At 46.2% G+C, this 21,163-nt stretch overlaps 2 protein-coding genes across 3 annotated transcripts in view; one reads left to right on the top strand and one right to left on the bottom strand.

Moving 5' to 3' along the window:
- The window catches only part of LOC119174943 (endosome/lysosome-associated apoptosis and autophagy regulator family member 2-like), a 51,289-nt gene extending 36,389 nt beyond the window's left edge, over positions 1–14,900 (top strand). The window contains exons 8-20 of one of the 2 annotated variants that reach the window (XM_075894921.1): positions 1,388–1,492; positions 2,405–2,622; positions 5,051–5,118; positions 5,671–5,871; positions 6,100–6,321; positions 6,983–7,112; positions 7,220–7,329; positions 7,475–7,551; positions 8,195–8,240; positions 8,847–9,033; positions 10,395–10,606; positions 12,033–12,211; positions 14,397–14,900. In XM_075894921.1, coding sequence (XP_075751036.1) covers positions 1,388–1,492; positions 2,405–2,622; positions 5,051–5,118; positions 5,671–5,871; positions 6,100–6,321; positions 6,983–7,112; positions 7,220–7,329; positions 7,475–7,551; positions 8,195–8,240; positions 8,847–9,033; positions 10,395–10,606; positions 12,033–12,211; positions 14,397–14,419 — 1,778 coding nt within the window. In that variant the 3' untranslated portion in view covers positions 14,420–14,900. Of the gene's footprint in view, positions 1–1,387; positions 1,493–2,404; positions 2,623–5,050; positions 5,119–5,670; positions 5,872–6,099; positions 6,322–6,982; positions 7,113–7,219; positions 7,330–7,474; positions 7,552–8,194; positions 8,241–8,846; positions 9,034–10,394; positions 10,607–12,032; positions 12,217–14,396 lie in introns of both variants that reach the window. The other variant, XM_037426084.2, reaches the window with a different exon arrangement.
- A 2,199-nt stretch (positions 14,901–17,099) lies between these two features.
- Positions 17,100–21,054, bottom strand: Prp16 (ATP-dependent RNA helicase l(1)G0007). The gene has a single exon (XM_037426083.2). It carries the CDS (start codon positions 20,959–20,961, stop codon positions 17,428–17,430), a length of 3,534 nt encoding a protein of 1,177 aa, XP_037281980.2. The 5' UTR covers positions 20,962–21,054; the 3' UTR covers positions 17,100–17,427.
- Positions 21,055–21,163: the final 109 nt, after the last annotated feature.

Genomic DNA, 21,163 nt, shown 5'->3' with positions numbered 1-21,163 from the left:
TCTTGGTTCCCTGCCCACATGGGCAAAGACGTTCACCCACAACAACCCAACCTCAACGAAATGGCTCATGATCGAGCACGAGAACTGACCCGCCGTGACGATCAATCAGCCACCGAAGAGCTGGGCCCAGACGTGCAGTTTAATGACCCACTACTCACCTTCCATGAAATTACCTCCCACTACCGACACAACAGAAGCCGATACCCTTTACCCCATTCAAAACTCGAACGCGCGCAAGAAGTAGCCTTTAGAATGTTGCAAACGAGATCGTACCCATCACGGGGCCGACTCAGCCATTACAACTCAGACATAAATTCACAGTGCCCAGATTGCACAGAAGTGTACTGTTCACTCGCGCACATGCTCTGGCAATGTCCCGCGTTACCTCAGGGACCTCTCACCAGTGAGTCCGACTGGGAGGAGGCACTCAGGAGCCCCAATCTCCGAAACCAACTTAAGGCAGTCCAGAGGGCCCAAGAACTGGCGGAACGCCACCACGTTCCCGCCCCGACTTGGGCGTCGCCTACGGTAGCGGCTGCTAGGATGTCCCACGTGGGCACCCTGGTGGCTTAAACTCCTCAGGACCATATATTAAAGTTCTTGACTGACTGACTGATGTTGCCTTTTCGATTTCAAATATATGTAAACTCGAGCATATACTGTTGCCGTTGCTCGAGGAAAAATGCGCGACTGTGCAAGTTGTCGTCACTGGAATGTAGCGTACGGCTTCTCGCTGATTTCGGCACGGCCTCTGTGATTCTGCGAAGTGCTCCAAAATAATATAGCGCCCGTGCGTTTTTGCGTTTCGCCTCGCATCGCAATCTGCCGCCGCAAGAAATCGATACCGGGACCTCATTTCGATCAAATGACGCTGTCGATATACGTCACGGGGAATAGTAAAGTACTATAAAAAGATTTTATAGGTCGTGCACGCTCGCACGATGATTACAGAACGTAAACTTGTTGTGACCTATACTTTTGGGCATATATCAAACTCAGCTGGCATAAACAGTACAAAAAAAAGAGTAGATGTCGTACTTGTCTGTACTTGTACAGCTAAAGTTGGCCGCATGCGAGTGCTACTAACCCCCGTATTCTAGAACGTCCCTTCCCTCAACGCTTCACCTTCACTTGAGAAATCCAATGGGAGCGCCATCTTTAGGCACGGCAAGTCACTGCATATCAGCAATAATCTGCCGTGATTCTTGAGTAGCGCAGTGTCATTTTCAGCCAAGCGTTGGCGCAGTGCTCAACTCTGTCAAGTGAAGGGTGGAAGTTGAGTCGAAGAGCGTTTGTGAATACGGGGGTAAGTGAGGCACGATTGCAATACGTACCGTACGTCTTTCGCGCTTTTTTTTCTTTCAAATCACTGACCTCTGCTTTACAGAATGCCAAGATTGCCCTGCGTCCACGGTTCCAAACTACGGTTTCTTCCTGAAGACGTGGCAAGAGCTTCCGAGCAACATGGCGTCGCGCTGCATGAGCCTTCAGGGTGAGTTGCTCACGTGGCGAATAACACTAAGCCACAAAACAGATTGAGCCTGACGGCTGTTTCTTTTTGAAACAATGTGGTGGGCAACGCCACCAGTCTCGTTGTTTTTACCTGTATGAGATGTACACTCTCAAATTTTGAGATACAAGCTTCATGTTAACAGAATAGTATTTAATTTTGCAACTTTTAGTGTTATTGTAATGTTCCTTCATTCAGCGTTTTTTTTCGACCTTGTATTATACCGTATTTCGTGTACCGAGCAAACTTTTATGTGCCTTAGCCGTGGCTACAATGATGCGATAGAGGGCATTGATTTCTTTCAACATAAGCATGGCTACCAGTTAATTAAAAGCTGAGAGGCTTGTATATCGTTACCGGCCCTTTCTTCCAGTGTTCAGTCGAGCGGTTACACCGCAACCTCAGTACACCGAACGCACCATCTAGTTTCATTAATCGCTTGCCTATTACTTATCGCGTTACAAGTTTTCCCGAACTCTTGCAATTCTCAGACTGTTCCTGTTTACGCCTTCAACAGCGGAGCTCTTCTAAGTCGAGCCTGCGGCGTCTGCGTGTCATTCCGGTGTCACATAGGTCACGTGATCAGAGAGGGAAGGACTGATTAAATAAATAAATAAAAATAAATGATGATGATGCTCAAAGGGAGACTATGCTATGCGTTCTTTGTCTTTGCTGGTTTGCTGTCTGACTATATTCACGGCGGAGTAATGTACATGCACTTTTTGTTATCTCATCCAACAATACGTGCTTTTATTTAGAAAAGTTCTACCTCGAAGTCAGTTGATATTTTTATTTCATAAATAATAAACAGCGGTCTCTTCACCTCTTCTAAGAAGCAACGGCAGCGCAGCGAGTCGGTGTAGCGAAAACTCCCTCGTGTATCGAAATCCGCAGGCTGGGGCTGCCGCAACGCGACGGCCTGGAAGGCGGCTGGCAGCTACGTGCAGAGCGGCCAGGGCCACGGCGACGACGCCTACCTGATCCTGTCGCTGGAGGTCGGAGGCTTCCGGCGCCGCGACGTGTTCTTCGGCGGCCGCACCACTGCTTACGGCACCGTCAGCTTCACCTTCGAGCTCGACTGCTCCGGGCTGTGCGAGCTCGTCTTCATGTCCGTAAGGGAATCATAATGGCTAACCAAGTAAACCTCGTCAATTGAGCACGTTGCGATATAAGGTAGTCTTGGTGACATGTGAAAGCTTGAGAGAGTGCAATCACTAGCCAACTGGACTTTAAATACTTATTGAATAATAATAATAATAATAATAATAATAATAATAATAATAATAATAATAATAATAATAATAATAATAATAATATAGCAAAATCTTTCAGAGTAAATGTATAGACCATGATAAACAAAAACACGTGCAATGATATGCCATCACAAAGCGCGTGACAGGAGCGCGGAATTATTAAGGCGAAAGCCCTAGCTGGGTGTCTCATCAAACGCGAACATTGAGCGTCATCGACCAACGGCGGCGTCAGCATGAGTATTGCGAAAAATCGTCGTCCCATGATGTCACACGATGACGTCGCAGCGTCACGTAATTGCGTGGTAAGAGGCGAACCGAACCCGAGGGCACTGCAAGAACCACGCGAAGTGCGTTGAGCTTCCTGTGTCTCCAATAGCGGAAGCATTCATAAACTATGTTGAAGGCTGAAGACTTCCTCTTGCGTTTTCTTTTTTTTGTGGGGGGGGGGGATGGGGTTAAATAAATGGAGAAATAAACAGGAAGGAGGGAGCATGACCTCGCACGAGGTGAAGCCCACCGTGTCGACCCAGCACCTTATCAAAGCGGCAGAGCGTGCGGTAGGTTCTAGTACGCTCGGTAGCGTTCCGTTTTTGAACCTTCTGTGTGAGCTACCGGTCTACGCCGAAGAAGAGCGTTTCGATTAAAAGCTACCGGGTGGCACACCCTGAAGTCTCGGCAAGCCTCGTTGCCTTGGCGTCTGCATTTCTTTCTTTCTTTCTTTCTTTCTTTCTTTCTTTCTTTCTTTCTTTCTTTCTTTCTTTCTTTCTTTCTTTCTTTCTTTCTTTCTTTCTTTCTTTCTTTCTTTCTTTCTTTCTTTCTTTCTTTCTTTCTTTCTTTCTTTCTTTCTTTCTTTCTTTCTTTCTTTCTTTCTTTCTTTCTACCTACCTACCTACCCCACCGCGGTGGTCTAGTGGCTAAGGTGCTCGGCTGCTGACCCGCAGGTCGCGGGATCGAATCCCGGATGCGGCGGCTGCATTTTCAATGAAGGCGTAAATGTTGTAGGCCCGTGTGCTCAGACTTGGGAGCACGTTGAAGAACCCCAGGTGGTCGAAATTTTCGGGGACCTTCACTACGGCGTTTCTCATAATCGTATGATGGTTTTGGGACGTGAAACCCCACATATCAATAAATAAATAAATAAATAAATCGTTGCCTGCGTGATCTCACCGCAAAAGGTCAAGGTTGGGCTGACACTGCTATCTTAAAACGACTTGGCTTGCCAAGGTTGGCTGCTTGACGTAATGTTCCATCCTTCCTTTTTCTTTTTTCCCTGTTAAATACAATTGACAGAGAAGAAGAAGAAGTAAAAAGGAAGATTGATTTCGCCTATGAGTCACTTCACGCAAATCTATACGAAACCTTGCAAGCAAAAAAAGAAGAAAAAAACTCACGGGTTTCTTTGCGCACACACCTAAGACAACTCGAAAGCCAGCTCTTTTTTTCTCCGGAGAAGCATAAGGGAGCAGACAACACGAGCCGTGGCTGCACGTGCCACCACCACCCACCACCGAGCGCCGTCTTTATTTCCTTCTCTTGAGCTCGCACGCACTCTGCTTTTGTTCGCCGCCCAAAAACAGGGCGCTACAACAACACATTTTGGCGGTACGCCACGTAACGCCACGCCAGAGTTAGTGACCTCATGTGGAGCTGTGACGTCATGCAGGGACGTCATCACACGATGATGATTTTTTGCATCACTCGTCTCCGAGGCCTCGGAATGGTCATTGCCGATGGCAAAGCTTCACGTTTGATAAGGCGTCTAACTCTTTCTCCTTAATAAGGCGCACTAGGGGCGTTTTTATAGCACATACTCGTGTACAGAAACAGTTTTTTTTTTATACATACGGTAGGCGTGTTTCACCTCAAGAACTATGTTATCACAGCGAAGCCAGAGTTTCAGGCGCGGGGGTCTGTTTTTTTTATCACGCGTGCGTCAGCTTCTGAAAACAAAAACTAAAACAAAACAACCATGCAATCATTCACCGTGGCCAAGTTTGTCGACGCAGCGATACGTTTACCGATGTGTTTCATAGTCTCCCGATAACTGAGGTTGAAAGCACATGACTGGTGATTTTCGCGAGAAGTAGGCCACGACAGTACTTGTTATATGTTGTATGACCCTTTTATGTGTTACAGTATCGATAGAAAAAAAAAAGAATTAACATCTTGCTACTACTCTGTAGGCAGAAATACCACGCATTTCAGACGCGTTTGCACATTTTGACTTTCGATAGCGACCCACATGACTGATATTTAAAGTAAGCGCTTTTTACTTTTTTTGTTTCAGTCTAACACTAGACAGGGCGTGTCAGTCGTCAAGTCCTGGACTGGTAGGCAAGACAAGCAACACTACACGTAAGTGCTTACTGTAGTGGGCTCCATATTTCTAAAAACAAAAAGAAAGATACATTTCCCATTGGTCTAGATTAACTCACACAGTTCACAGTTTTGTTTAAACTTTCCAACTTTCGAGTTCTTTGTAGCACTACTTGCATATTTGTACACGCCAAAGATGTATTTAAAATCACAATTATTATTGAAATCATTGCCTATTATAACACGCGTTCATGTCTTCAAACGTAACTGTAAGTCTAGCCTGTATAATTCATCATATGCGCGAAGTATGCTCGAAAAAATAGCGACGATATTGACATCTTGGCTGTGCTAACGTATAGTAACGTAATTATTTTTGTTTTTTGACCGTAATTATTTACACCAAGGAACTTGTTCAAGTGGCTGGTAATTTTTCCACCAGCCTAAATCAACTCTCACAGTTCACAGTTTTGTTTAAACTTTCTACCTCCAGTGCGTTTGATGTGGCTAAGCGAAACGGCATTTGTATACAGCCGGACTGAGCCTTATCGTACTTCGTAAGCAGCTGACGTCCGCACTCCGTCGTTGTCGCAGGCACTACGTGCAACAGAACGACAGCTACACGTTCAGCTGGGCGTTCCAGAGGTCGGCCAGTGACCCGGCGTCGCCGCGCAGCAACCGAAGACGCCAGCAGACCGAAGACTCGGCCATCATCTACGACATCCACGTGACCAACACCGTTCACGGTGGAGCCGAGAAGTGCATCCCTTGCCCCGAAGGGAGCGAGGCCAAAGGGTGAGGGGGGAGGGGGAGACGAGACGCATTCGTTGTACACGCAAATCTCTACGTAGACTACAGCTTGAATAGCCGAAGTTTCTTGTCATTCTCGAGCAGTGAATTGCAGTGTACGAGCAACAAATTTCGAAAAAAAAATCGAAAAGCTTCTAGTGCAATAACAATCTAGATTGTGAGATGTCAAACAAGCACTGAACAGACATTGTCATGTTGGCGCCACGCTCATAGGTGCATACCATGCGGTCCGGGCCAGTACATCGAGGACCGCGAGAACCTCGTGTGCAAGCAGTGTCCGGCCAACACGTACGTGACCGAGAGGCTTCCGTACGGCGTCTCTTCGTGCAAGTCCTGCGGGCCGGGGCTCCGCAGTGAGAACGGCCAGGCCTGCTACAGCGACTGCCGCGTCTACCTGCAGCACGGGGACGAGTTCGATTTCCACACGCTGCCGTCGTGAGTGGTCCTCGTGCATGCGTTCGTTGTGCGTGGCACGAATGCCAGTGATGAGAGGAACATTCACGCACGTGAAACTTCCACGGGGACTATGTTTGTATCGCTTGGCTATGGCTATGTTTGTATGAGTGTTCTACTTGTACTTTCGTCTGTTCGTTGGAGCGTGAACGATCATGAAAGTGAAATAACGTACAAAGGAGAGAAGGGAGGCAGTCTTGTTTCATTGGAAACCCGTCACGCCCGTCAAATAGGTGGCTTTATTACTATTTTCTTTCAGGAAACATTGAGCATATACGTAACTGAGATGATGATGTAATCATGAGAAATCAAATGTTAGACTAGTTTTAATATATGTTGAAAAGTAGCACGGAGTATCGAGTACGCATCACTCATACCCATTTTCAAACTGTTTTATCATGCGCTCTCAATTTTCTATTATGATAATATCATGAAATTTCTAGGAGCGTGCCTCCTAGGGATTTATTACTGGTGTAAACGCAGGCATGGTTGAATAGAAGACGTATCATGAAATCGGTATCAACCCGAGATGTGCTTGGCTGCAAGATCAGAAGGCGATAATAATTACATTTATGTTCTCTCTTTATGAAAGTGGTTGAGTCATCACGACTTACGAACGCGAGTGGCATGCTTTCGTTTGCAGGTACCTGGAAGTCCGAGGCCGCAAGCTGTTCACGGCTAGCGGAACTCAGTACTACCACGTGTTCAACATCAGCCTCTGCGGCAACGAAGGAAAACCGGTGGCGGTGTGTGGGAACAACGTCACGTACCACGTGAGCTCTTCTCTTTCAACTTCGTATTCTTTATAAGCGGCGTCTTTCATGCTTTGATCCGTCGTCTTCGTGCCTTTTATTTTTGCATAATTTTTGGTTCATTGCAGATGCAGGATGAGTTCTCCGGCGACAGTGTCATGTCTCAAGTGTGCAGATCAACAATCGTGCCTTCGCAGCAAGCTGACATCGGCACGCCGCTGGCCATCCAGTCTGTGAGGTGAGTCGAGGCTGCACGTCACGCAGATATCTTCGTGAGTCATTGTTGCAATGGCGATAGATATTCTCAGAATTGCGAGGAGTTCGATGTGTTCCAAAAGCAACGTATAACTTTCCACGTTTTTCTTTCCTTGCTCTCTTTAAAGCTTGGGAGACGAATTGATTGGCATCACGACCCGACCATCATACAATGACATCGACGTTCTCAAGGAGTTCCTCCCAGGTAAGCCTGCTAGTTTTATTAAAAAGGTGAGGACGGTCACTTTATACGATTTTTCTTGCACATTTGTTCATCAGGTGTTTCACCTGCATATGCCGCATTGTTTAGAGCAAGAGGAAAAAAAAAAGGCTTGCCTTGCAACGCGTGTTAACGCCTTCACGTGATACTAATTCCGCATGTTCGCGCATAGTTATATAACCGCTTTATGTGCAGTAAAGCATGCTTCATTTAGCCACCCAAATGGCCTCGGACAAAAAACTAGGTACAATGTTTGTTTGATTATTTAATATAATTCTGCGTTTCCGCATGCTCTGGAGACTTTCTGGGTGACTATTAGATTGAGGACTTGTTGGCTTTCGTTATTTTCTAGGTGGCATGAACGTTGGCTTGTGCATGAGGGAGGGGGGCGCTTAGGTTATCCATTGGCGTGACAGGGTGAGGGGTGAGATGAACTTTTCGCCCTCGCGCCCCCCTTCCTGAAGAAGAACCTTGTGCACTCCTGTGGGCATGACCACATGTGATTTCTATCAATAAATTTCAGTTGTTGGCGATCATCTCTCCATTTACTGTTTTGCAATTTTGTATCGAATGCACGTACGCACAGCACTATTCTTACAACGCTCATGCCTCCATGTTGGTCTTTCAGGTCCAGGCCAGAAACCGGATGTGCATTTCTTCTATTACTCAGCCACGTGAGTATAACAAACGTCGTGGGCCTTTTTTTCGTCACTGCTGTTATAGACATGTGAGGCAACTGAGCAACAACAACAACACACAAAAAACATAGCTGAGGGTAAAATCAGCTTAAATCCTACAACGAGTATTTACTCCTAACACCAACCTACTGTTGGCTGCCATTCGACGACTCTGTGTGCGAGATCGCGAAGTAATGGTAAGAAGCTAAATTTTTCCGAAAGCGCATTGAAGCTAACCGTAGTCACACTGCGTTTGCCCCACGTGAACGAAAAAAAAAATACAGTTTCTCCTTCTGCCTGTTAAAATCTATGCAGAAACCACAATGCACACGTAGCTGTAGCTTTGATGTTGCTCATTAAAAGAATGCTAATTTCAGCAACAAAAGTACGTCTGGATAGATCAGTAACACCTGAAGGGCGATCAAACCTTACAGGTCGTACTCTTAGAGTCGGTACATGGTAATGGGAGAACTACGTGCGTAGGCAACATCATCTTTAATTTCGGCAGGTAGGCGTTCACAAAATGTAGTCAAAATAAAACGATATTTCAAGATAGGCCGGGATCACTTGATCTCCTGAAAGAAAGAGGCAACCGTCCCTCAGGCCAACGCAGGCGTGCCTGAAGGGTCGTGCCACCACCATCACGATGCGATGCGACAAGAACGCCGGCGCCAACGGCACTGTGTCGCTGCCCACGTCGTGTCCCGACGGCACGTGCGACGGCTGCTCCTTCCACTTCATGTGGCGGACGGCGCTGGCCTGCCGAATCTGCAAGCCGGACGACTACCAGGCGAGTGTTGGAATGTATACACTCCAATAATGATTGTCGGGGATTTACGTTTCAAAAGCACAATGATGTGATCATGAGGGGCACCGTAGTGGAGAGCTGCTGAAATGTGGATCCCCTGCAGTGACCCCCATTGTGACGACTCCATCAAAATGCTCGGAATAATCGATGCCAATTATTACGACGTGTTGAATCATGTCCGTTGTAAACTGTAACTGTTCATTGAAGACAGGTGTGTGTCGCCTTAGAAAAAAAAAGGACAGTATTACTTGAGGTACGGAGTTGAAATTTTGAGGATATGCCATCGACGCCCAATTTTTCGCACCGTCAAATCGCCCAAGAGTAGGGTAGTTCTTAAGAAAGAAAGAAAAAGAAAGAAAAGGAAATCCAGCGCACCTATTTTTTATTAATATTATTTTATCAAATGCCCAAATAGCCACACTCACTTTCAGAACAGTTACGAATGCCTCACTTGGTGTGCGTTTGGGTTCACGTATTTTTTTTTAGAAACGTTGGATCCGCATGTGCAGTTCATTGAAGAGCGGATACTGAATCTTGTGACAGTGGCACCTTTGTATTCTCTGTGCTTCACTACAATACAGAAAAAAAAAAACAAGCCTGACGGCCAAGCACGTCGAAACAGTGGCAAAACTGACTTTTGAAAACCGTTACGGCAGCAAGCTAGTCGCTGCGCGGTTGCGCTGGTTTTGAAGCTGCGAGATGAAGAGAGGGGTAGCTTCAGAGGATGACCCTTCACATCTGAAATCATGGCAGAAGGCCTGAAATACCGGAAAAGCTTTAGGCGTCCGAAATTGAGGCACCCTTATGGTGACAGTGAGGATGCTGTGTTATAAGGCGTGCTCGAAAAATCGCTCTTTGGCGCTATCTCATGTTATGCGCTTGTTTCGCTATGTAGATAGAATATTGACGGTTTCTGCGTGTTCAAGTAATCCAATAGGACCAAGCTTAAATGATTTCTTACACATCGGTGCGCACGCGCACGTCTTTTTTTCTCTCTCTCATTGCAAAAGGAATAACCACATGAATACAAAAGACAGACCTACACAGCACATGCCATATGTTTGTGCCTGCCCCTCCTGATTTTTGAAGCATGTCTGCATTACATGATGCGCCAATTGTATAGCCGAGCAGGATGTCTTTAGACTATTTCCGTTCTTGCGAGGCAGTTTATTGTTACTTCTTTTGTCATCGCATCTCTATGGTTTGGAGCTCTCTTCAGCAGTGGGGTAGCCAGAATGTGGCACACAAGATCCATGCCCCCCCCCCCCCGCCCCCACTTCTCTGCAGAGACCTCGGCCAAAGCCGAGGGTTAACGATGCACTGCCCCTTCTTTTTCGGCGCAGGTTGTGAAAGGCGAGTGCGTGGGCGGCGTTCAGAAGCTGCACTACATCTCGCCCCAGGGCTGCATACCGCGCGGAAGCGCCGCCGACACCATGACACGCACGCAGCCCTGTTCGATGATCCCTCGCCAACTGCAGATCATCATCGCCATCGGGGTCGGCCTCGGCGTGCTACTGTTCGGCCTGCTCGTCTACTTCTGGAAGAAGAACAGGAGGTGCGCCCACATTATTATTTTTTCTTTTCTGGCAGCTAAAGAAACTGCGAGGCTTAGAAAAAGGGTCCTACTTAAATTAATTTAAGATGATGCAGTGAGCTATGCAAAGGAAGATAACAGCTGTAGCCTTAAGGCGCCAAAACGTAAGACAAATATGCACTCGAAGGAAAGAAAACACGAAACACAAGCGCCGACTCTCAAATGAACTTTTATTCACATGTGCAGAACATCTATTTATACGCATGCCTGGCTTCTCACAAATAACGAAACCGTGCATAAACGTATGACAACCGGTGCGCGCATCCATAGAAAAATACACAAGAAATAACAATATATCTATCCATTCAAGTATAGGACTTCTTTATTTTGCAAGGCTACGGATGGGAGGCTGATGCGTGGTTCCATTTCTTTTTGCACGTACCAAACCGTGATAATCTCTCTAGCTGTCTGATTATGATGCCGTGACATTGTGCTCGTTTCACTGTATTGGGGGGTACATCCACACTGCCGACAATGCGCAGCCGTATGCGATAGGCCATCGCTACGTACACCCATATCAAGTTATCTTATCCAAACATCAACACACCTTCCAGTCTGGCCTATATATGCCAGCTCAGTATGTATGACAGCTTTGTCTGTCACTTTGTCTTCAGTGAAACCAGCAGCTCTTGACATGAAACAGCCATGACCACGGCCGCTGGATGAAACCGTGCGCTCTTTCATCCAGCGGCCGTGCCACGACCTTCGGTCACCATTACCGCCAAAAACATTCGTTGTCATAGCCTTGCTTATTAAGCAATTACTTGGAGAGGTACGGAAGGAAGACACCTGGACAGAGTATATATAACTCAGTTAAGATGGATTACCGACTCGCCCAGCAGTCTGTGCTTCTCAAATGGACAGGTACGACTGAATAAAACAATGGGGAAACTTTTGTGCCCCGCTGCATAGAAGGGTGCCAGATCGGGCTAGTTGGTGCTCCGTGACCAGAAGCGTAATAGCACGAAACCAGACACAAGGGACGAGAAAAGAACGTACGTATCCGTTATTTTCTCGTCGCTTGTATTTGCTTCCTCGCTATTACGTTTTTGACGCCCGATTATGGGATGGGAGGGGGCATGTGCTTTCTCGTGCGCACACTTGTGCTCGTAAAAACATGTAATGAGGGTGGTGGTGGTGGTAGTGATTAGAAGAGGAAGAAGGCGCCTAATTTCTGCAGCCCGGTAGGGAGCACGGCGCAGCGGCTGCGGGGACGGGGAATAGGAGAAAAGTGGATAGAAGAGAAAAAAGGTCAAGTAAGTAGTGGCGCAGACGTCTTCACCACAAACAGCAGTCCGGCACATCAAGGATAGGCGCGGCAATAAGGGTGGTAATAAGAGTGTGTGCGGGAAAGCGCTACTCTCCTAAACCAGCGTTCTCCTTGCAGGTTGGAGTACAAGTACATGAAGCTGGTCCAGTCTAGCTCGGGCAAAGACGGCGAGCTGCCGGCGGCCGAGAGCTGCGCCATAGAGGAGGACGAGGAGGACCACTTCGAGAACGGCGGTTACGACGCCAAGAACAACAAGGGACTCCTGCAGAAGTTCCGCACCGTCCGCATCGGAAGCGGTAAGGTGAGTTTGTTGTTCGGGACAGGCATTCTTGTTCCGTTCTCTCGTTTACTGCGCTACTATCCTGTCCTATCTCGGACATGCCTGCATGACTGAGCGATGCGCATGCCCGTCTGCATGCAAAAAATCTTCTCAGATTTTTTTTCTTCCCTAGTTCGAGCACAGCCTTCTAAATTTAAGTTGTCTGTGAAAGCACGACTCCTCATTTGCTGCCGAGTTCACGAGAGCAGGCGGACCAGTAGTAATAAGACTGTGTTTTTGCCGTGCCCATTAGGAACGCAGACTCCACCCTTTGGGGCATACCTTTGTGTCATTGCAACAGTTCCATTCCAGCCTGTCTTGCTTGCATTTTTTTTCATAGTGACACGAGCACTAAGTGACATCTTACTTTTCTCCCACGCACTTTCGGCCGAGGACTTACTTCCAGGGACGTAGGCGGAATTTTCTTTTGGGGGGGGGGGGAGGAGTGGAGGGGGATTACCTTGATCTGAAGTAGGGGCCGGGCAGGCACGTGCGATTGAGTGTAATTTTGGGCTCTATATGCCACAATAGAAAAATGGGGGGGGGGGTCACAGGCGTGGTGTGCCATCCCCTCGCGATGCCACTGCTTACTTCCAGTTTTTCAAATATTCAGAAAGCCGTTTATAAGATAGAAATCGATGGTTGTGGTTCAAGAGTTATATTAGACTAATACATCGCAGCACAACTTTACTTGAAAGACAATCAATGTCGGGGTAATTATTGAAAGTTGAATCATTTAGTCTGTTGAGTGCGAGCAGGTTAGGTAGCCGCACATGAAGGCTCCTAAGAGCAGGTGCGATTGTTGCGGCACCTGGTGGAGCAGATATCAACTATGCACTTCTTTCTACACGGCCTCGGAGATCTTCTTCAGCGGAGCGCGAAAAACAGTCAATCTAAGCAACACGACGCATGAATGCCAATGTGCAAATGCCACTGCCACGCACCCATGCCAAGGGTTAGGGTCACCTCCAGATATTTTGATTGTTTTAGCATTAATAAATGTCGTATGTGCCCTTCATGTATTTCGACTATGTGGGACTCTTTACAACCTATCTTTCTATTCATTAAAACAAAGGAAGATTTCCCTGGAGCAATGTTGCTGTACCAAAGATTCGATCCCACAATCTCATGGGGAAATTATAGCTACACTTTTTTTACTCTCTGTTTAAAAAGTGAAACGAAAGGCTGGACTGCATCATGTTTCTGGCCCTGTGATTCAGAGCATAGCTTCGCCATATACACAAACTTCTGCCTATTTTTGTGAGTACCATTGCAATGTTCATATGCTGATCGATTAAAGGCAAGAACACAATTTTTGAAAGCTTATTCATGTTTTTCCTATAGAGCATTTTTCATTTGCAGTAACATAGAATAGTCTGAAGAAATTAGAATTTATGTTTTCTTATACTTTCTATTTTATGCTTTTGAGAATGCCATGACTAATATTATTGATGCATGCATCTATGTAACGTATGAGCCTAACATACCATTGAAGTCACACATCAGTTTCTTGATGTTTACATGATAGTGGACATGCTTGGTTGTGATAAGACTCAAGTATCAAAAAAGCACTCTTTTTATAGAAACTGTATGTTATAAGAACTATTTGCATTAAACCTGCACTGTATCTTCATGAAACAATGAAAATTAATGGAATTAATTAGGATTCTTGGCATGGGATGATCTTGTTGGATGACCCTGTCACCTTGTTGGCACGCTGACCATTCTTATATTGACTAAAAATGTGCTGGCCACACTGAAATGTATTATACAATTATGAATTACAATTCATACTGTGAATTACAATTACACTGACAACAGTGCAACAAGGGACAGGAAGAAACACAGACGATCACTTTCTTCCTATCCCTTGTTAGGCTGTTGTCAGTATAATGGACCACCAACTTGCCCTAAGGTTTGCTCTCCTAAGTGAATTACAACGCATAAAAGTCGGATACTGTTTTCCAAGTGTTTTAGTGAAATGGAGCGGAAGAGAACATTCACCAAGTTGGACAAGAACAAGCTATGTTCTCAATCATTTCTGGTTCCATCTTTCTTTGCACTGTTTTATAAAAATTGCAAATGAATTCATTTTCACTATTACCACTTGATAACTTCAGATGCAGTAACATGAATGCTAAAAATGCTGTTTTTTTTTTCAGAGTGGAGAGGGACACCACTTTGAAACTATCCACCTGACCAAAGGCGAGATGGTGTCGTGAAGGGGACCGGTGTTGGCTGCGCTGCCCGCTCCAAGTCGACAACCAACTGTGACAACAATGACACTGCAGGAGCTTCACAAGGAAGGAAGGCAACACCAGAAAGCTCTTGTGCACCATTAAATCCCAAGGCACACCATTCATGTAATCGGTGTACAAACACAAGGCGAAAACATTCGTGTTATTTTTAGTATACTCAGTCGAATTTCTCATGACTGCACGTGCGTGTACAAGTGCCCCATTATGTCTAGTATATCATAAACAAAGCAACCAAAAAAGAAAATGTAAAATGTAAGCATACGCCCATGCAAGCAAGGTCATGTGTTTGGGTGTTGCAGTACTGTGAAATGTGAGTGCAAGGCTAAGCAGTGGTGTTAGTGGGTTATCACGTTAACAAGCACTGTTTTGTACAGGTGGGCAGAAATATATCATGTTTTCCTTTTTGAACGCGTTTGAATGTATTGTCAATGCTAACGCTTTGTTGTGTGTGTATCGATGGTGTTTTTTCAAGTGCTGCCACTTTTTTCAAACGATGTACCACGTGCGGTCGACGTGACCGTGATGACTTAAACCTGTGTAGTCACTCTGCAAAGAAGACAGAAAAAAAAGCTTCTGCCGTACTTACTAAAGTGCCTGTTGTTCTCTGAAACTGTTTAATGGCATGACTGTTTCGTAGCACCAAAGATATACATACATACATATATATATATACATATATTAATCGTGCACGCATGCTCGCTGTTGTTTTTCCAGCAGTTAGCAAATTGTCAAAACAAGAAGGATCCTGTGGCTGAGCATACTGCTTGTGGCTTCAATGTGGCCACCACAGGCTGACTAAAAAACAGAGAGAGGAGACTTGCATTATTTTCATATGTGCCAGCTCTATTTGTGATAGGAAAGCAAAAACCAATGTGTTGTGCCTTCGCAATGGGGTTGGAGTGCACACACTTTTGTTTGTTTGCAGGCATATCTGAGTGGCCTCAATGCGTGGGCTGCGCACCATGTGATCATTTTGTATGCACCTTTGTCTCCGCGGAGGTACAAGTGCGGGAAAGGTGACAGTTCCTCTCGTGGGAGTATTAGAAGCACACGAGCATGAAAACATGTGATGTTATTGCATAAGAAGACAAAAGACGTATCCCATACTGCTAGAGATTCAGAAGAATGAGTGCGAGGGTGATGATGGGATCAAAGATTATTAGGCACTTGCACCTTTGTAAATAGGCTTAACACTTGTGGCCATGCGCACTTCTACTGTACGATGAAGTGGTCATTGTATAGGAACTGATTTTCTGCGACACTGATCGACTGAAACTTTCCTCATTGAACCAGCTTTACGAACCTGTTCTTAGAGTGAAGGTTAACATTAGACTTGCATAGCTCTAATTCGTTTCACGTTTCTTAAGGGATATGCGCAAACAAGCAGGCAGAGGAAAATGGGTTATGTGCAGCTCTATGGTGTGGTATCATGTTGTAGCAAAGCTATTAATAAAGATTACAATAAATGCGCATGTATTTGAAATCAATTACTTGATTTTACTTTATTCTGTCGAGCCCATGGCACAAGTATGCCACAATCTATACACAAATAAGCACACAATAAGCAATGAAAAACCGACTCTTGATTTTAAAAAGTCCTACGGACAACATAGTTGCTAACATTCTATGGCGATTCCACACAATATCTTAATTCAACAACGGAACACTATAAATTCTGCACACTTTCAAGTCGCACGCTGTATAATTTAAGATTTTACAAAAGCTAAAACACAACAAAGTAGCATACATTTTATGTACAGATTTGCATTATATATATTTGCCTTCAACACTATAAAAATTGTGCGCACTTGTGCAGCACAGTGAATAATGCAGGATCACATTTGCATCTGAGGATATACAAGTAGGTCACCATATTTCAAATTTACAATATACTTAAGCAGGTTTGCATTGAGACCGCTGCCTGGTTCTCATCATGCTTAACCTTGCGACGCTGGAGCTGCTGCTCAGCAAGAGCCATTTCCTGTTCCATCTGTGAATGGTGGTCTCAGGTCTCATCAAGAGAATATTAGCATGCATAGTCACATAACTGATTTTACTAGTATATAACCATGTGAACCACTTGTATCAGGCATTGCGTCCAAGGTGGCTTTAGGAGTAAATGCCTTAGACTCTTACTTTGCATGACGAAGTTAACAGCTAGTTTACCAACTTAAAAACACTGTTTGAAATCAATAAGTATCAGATGATGCAGATATCGCAATGCAAAGACATAAAGTGCTATTAGAAGGCACAGGTTCTATGGTAGTAAGAGGTTATCCATCTTACAAACAAGGATAGTCATATAATGACACCTAAGAATGATATTTAACAGGATTTACGGTACTGGAAGAATGAGCATAGGATAGCACAGATCTCTTCATCTTTGAGATAAATACCATGAATCATTGGGCACCTGAGAGCCTGTTGAAGGTTGGCATCACACTTTGGAATCAAAAGACAAGACAACCCATTCGCATTGACACAGCAGCCTTGGAAAACCAAACAGATTTGCATTCCATGTTCCCAGATGTAAGCTATTAAGCCATCTGTGCTTTCCTCTTGCACCTTTCATTGTGAAGTGTCCTCCTAAAATAAACAGGCAGAAAACACATTTGCAGTAAAAATTCTATAAGAGCTAGATTATCTGCAGATCAAAAGTAAGCATAAGTCTGTGTGCGTGGCAGAAGAGCTTCTGGCTGGTAGCCAGGTGTGGAAGTTTCTTTACAACACCACTACCACCTGCTTCTTGAATTTGTCCTTGTAGCAATCGAGTGCTAACTGCAAGCATACCTAGTGGAGGTAAAGCGTAGCACTTGTGATTCACGGCATACTATAGTACATATAAGCTGCTGAAGTGTAAACAATATTACGTATAACTGTATTTACGGCAAAACAGCTAGTGTCAACATGTGTGCACTAGTATCAGGTGCACTATCTAAAGTCCAAACCTGGCTGGAGTTCGTCTGGGTGTAGCAAGGGCACCCTCTAGCTGGTAGCCAGGTGTCGCGATGCGTGCTGCACGCATTGAAGCCGCTGCCTGCTTCTCATCATGCTCATCCTTGCGACGCCGGAGCTGCTGCTCAGCGAGAGCCATCTCCTGTTCCATCTGTGACTGATGGTCTCGCTGCGTCCTATGCCGTGACCTGCCAGACTCACGCACACTGTAGAACATGGGACCAAGTTCAGCCAGCCAGTTACCGTCCACAGCAGTGACACACTGCATGTATTCTTTCGTGGTCATGATAAGTTCGTGGTAGACAACATAGTCTGGTGTGTAGCCCATTCCAAAGAGTGCACTAGTCGGATGGAGGTGGCAAGGCATGCCTGTGCGACAGTTTATGTACTCTCCTATTCCCTTGAGTCGGGCTGCCTGGAGGAAGAAAGCAGAGCAAATGCACTTGCGGACCACATCCCAGTCAGTGCCACATGAGATGAGCTTCATCTTCTGCTGGCCCATAATGTCCTTCAGCTGCTGTCGCACTTCACGCACTTTACGCATGGACTTGACGTGAATGAAGTGCTCATTACACCAGGATGATGAGTAGTGGTTTATCTTCCACTGAAGGAACACGTTGAGGAAGGTCAGATGGTCGCTTTCGGGTACCTGAAACTTTTCTCGTGCGGCGTCGCTGTCTTCTTCTCTTCCCTTGGGACGGTAGAAAATGCTGGGCACAGAGAGCATTGAAACTATGGTGAGAATCTCTTCGCTGCAGCCCATATCACAAGAAACAATGACCATTTTAGAGAGGGGAGGATCGAGGGGAAATTCGACCATGTGCCGTCCTAATGGGGTCAAAGTTCCAACATTGTCCAAGGCCCCCAGAATCCACAGCTGATACATAGAATTCAATATGTTGTCCTGAGGTGGTGGATCCATGAAGTGAAACTGAAGTAGGTCTTGCACACCTAAAGACTTGAGAAGTAATACAACATTTGCAAGGTTAGTCCTTTGGATCTCTGGCACAGTTGTTTTAAGCAGCTCGTTCTTATACTGGTTATCTGTGTATAACCTGAAACATGTCCCTGGTCCTGTACGACCAGCTCGTCCGGAGCGCTGGTTTGCATTTGCTTGGCTAACGGGGTATATTTGCAGTGCATCCATACCAATGCGAGGGTTGTATACTTTCAATTTGCAGTAGCCACTGTCAACAACAAAGCTAATTCCATCAACTGTAAGTGAAGTTTCAGCAATGTTTGTTGCCACTACACACTTTCTTACTCCATCTGGAGCCTTCTGGAAAATCTTTGCTTGAAGGTCGCTAGGCAGCTGGGAATAAATAGGCAAAATGGCTAACTGGGGCGCATTATCAATTTCCCCAAGTCTCTCTGCAATAAGCTCACAGGTCACTTCAATATCTTCCTGTCCGGGCATGAACACCAATATGTCCCCAACTTGGGGCTGCAAGTGAATCTGAAGTGTTTGCTTAACAGCAGCATCTACATAGTCTTCAACAGGATTTTTGCTGAAGAAAAGTTCAACAGGAAAAGTTCTCCCGGGAATGGTGTACACAGGTACGCTGCCAAAGAACGTGGCAAACTTTGTGGCATCCATAGTTGCAGATGTAACAATGAGCTTCAAGTCCTGCCTGCGTGCCACCACTTCACGAAGCAAACCAAAAAGGACTTCAGTGCTAAGAGACCTCTCGTGGGCTTCGTCCATAATGACAGCACTGTACTGATCAAGGTCTGGCTCTCTTAAGGACTCCCTCAAGAGAATACCATCAGTCATGTACTTGATTATCGTCTTCTCACAAGTGCAGTCTTCAAATCGAATTGCATAACCCACTTCTTCACCCAGCTTGCAGCCCATTTCGTCCGACACTCGCTTTGCTACAGACATGGCTGCCACTCTTCTGGGTTGTGTGCAACCAATCATGCCATACTTGCTATACCCATCTTCATGAAGGTACTGGGTTAGCTGTGTAGTTTTTCCAGAGCCTGTTTCACCAACAATGATTACAATGCTGTTCTCCCTGATGATGCGCAGAAGCTCCTGTCGTGCTGCAAACACAGGCAAATACTGTCTCTGCTGTATCAACGTCTTTTTCCGTGAAAATTCGCTGGTTCCCTGACTGTCAGCATCCTTGATGTGATCAGCAAAACGCTGCTCAGTCTTGTAGTCAGCTTCTTCTTTGTCGTCGCGCTCGTCATCCTTTTTTGCAACACCCAAAATGTTGCCCAGTTTGGTGCCTGCCAGCTCCCATTCTTTCTTCTGAGCTTTCTTGCGCTCCTTTTGCTCTCTGTAGAAACGAACGACCGCGCTGCCTTTGCGAGACACAATGGCCATGTCAGACGTAGCGTCTTTCACAGGAAGCACTGGTTCGGGCTGTTTCGTAAACACAATACGCCCATCAAGAAACGGCGGCACAATGTTGTGCACGAGAACATGCACCTTTGCCTCGTTCACTTCCTCAAAGTCATTGTTCACATCAACTTTGAGCACTACACCACTCGTGAGCATTCGATTGGTCTCCCACTTTTCGTTATCTTTGTTAATCTGCCTCTGTTGAGCTGAAACCTTCTTGATTTTCTTCTGCTCTAGGGCTTCCTCCTTCTTCTTGGTGTACTCCTGCGGTATGCTGGCGAACGGGTTGTGCACCTCGTCGTAGCCTTCGTCGAGGCTGTACCACTCGCGGTCTAGCCTCTGCTGCTCCACCTCCCACTCTACTTTTTGCTCACCATCCTCGTTCCACGGAATCTTCTCGTCTTTGCCGCGCTTGCTGCCTGGCGTAGCGTACGTCCTGCGCCTGTCGGCGGCCCAGGCGTTGTACTTGTGAGCCGGCGTAGCACGCGGTGTGTCCGTCGGACGCCGATACCTCCTGTCCGTGCTGCGCCGGTCGGAGCCATCGCGAGGTGACGGCGTGAGCACGTCCCAGGAGGACCGTCGCGATGGCGTGTCCTCGTCTTCCTCCCAGTTAGAGCGCGACGGCGTGTCCTTTGGTCGAATATTGGGTGTAGGGGGGTCCTTAAAACGCGGCGGCGTTTCGCTCCAGTCTCTGCGAGAACGGTGCGACGAGGAGCGCCCGGAGTCGCGCCTGTCGTCCCGCCGATCTCTGTCCCGATCACGAGATGACGGAGGTTCGGGACGCTTCCTCGAGTCCTTCGAAGATGCGTAAACGCCACGGTTATGCTGCTCGCGCTGGTCGCGAATACGCTCGGCATACTTGGCGTCCACTCCACCGGTGTGTGTTGGAGTCTCTATACGTGGTTTCCGGTACTGCCTGTTAAACGTCAACTCCGATCTATCACGACTTGACTCATCACTGCGATCACCATCTTTACGAGATTTTTTGGCACTTTCTTCTTCTTCGAGTTTTTGCTTCCTCTTCGCGGCCGCAAGAACGTCAAGGCCGAGGACAGACTTCCTCTGGACGGGAGCTTTGAACTCGTGAACAGACTTCTTTTTGATGAGGCCACCCACCTTCTCTTCGATGCCTTCTAGGCGATGTATGGACTCGAACTCACTCATAATATGTTGTTTTTCAGAGCTATCCTCGACACATAATTTAGAACGACAACGTACTAACGCGTACGCACTCAACAATCAACAACGCGATTTGGCTGTGAGATATGGCTGTGGCTACGGTTGGATCAAAACTGGATGTCAAAGCCACTGGTCAAAATGCGCAACGGCAACGCAAACGCGCTATACCAAAAGCAGCGCAAGTCGG

This window comes from Rhipicephalus microplus, chromosome 5 (assembly GCF_043290135.1).
Source record: "Rhipicephalus microplus isolate Deutch F79 chromosome 5, USDA_Rmic, whole genome shotgun sequence".
Lineage (NCBI taxonomy): Eukaryota > Metazoa > Arthropoda > Arachnida > Ixodida > Ixodidae > Rhipicephalus > Rhipicephalus microplus.
Note: the sequence above shows the minus strand (reverse complement) of the source record. Positions and strands in the feature narration are given on the sequence as shown.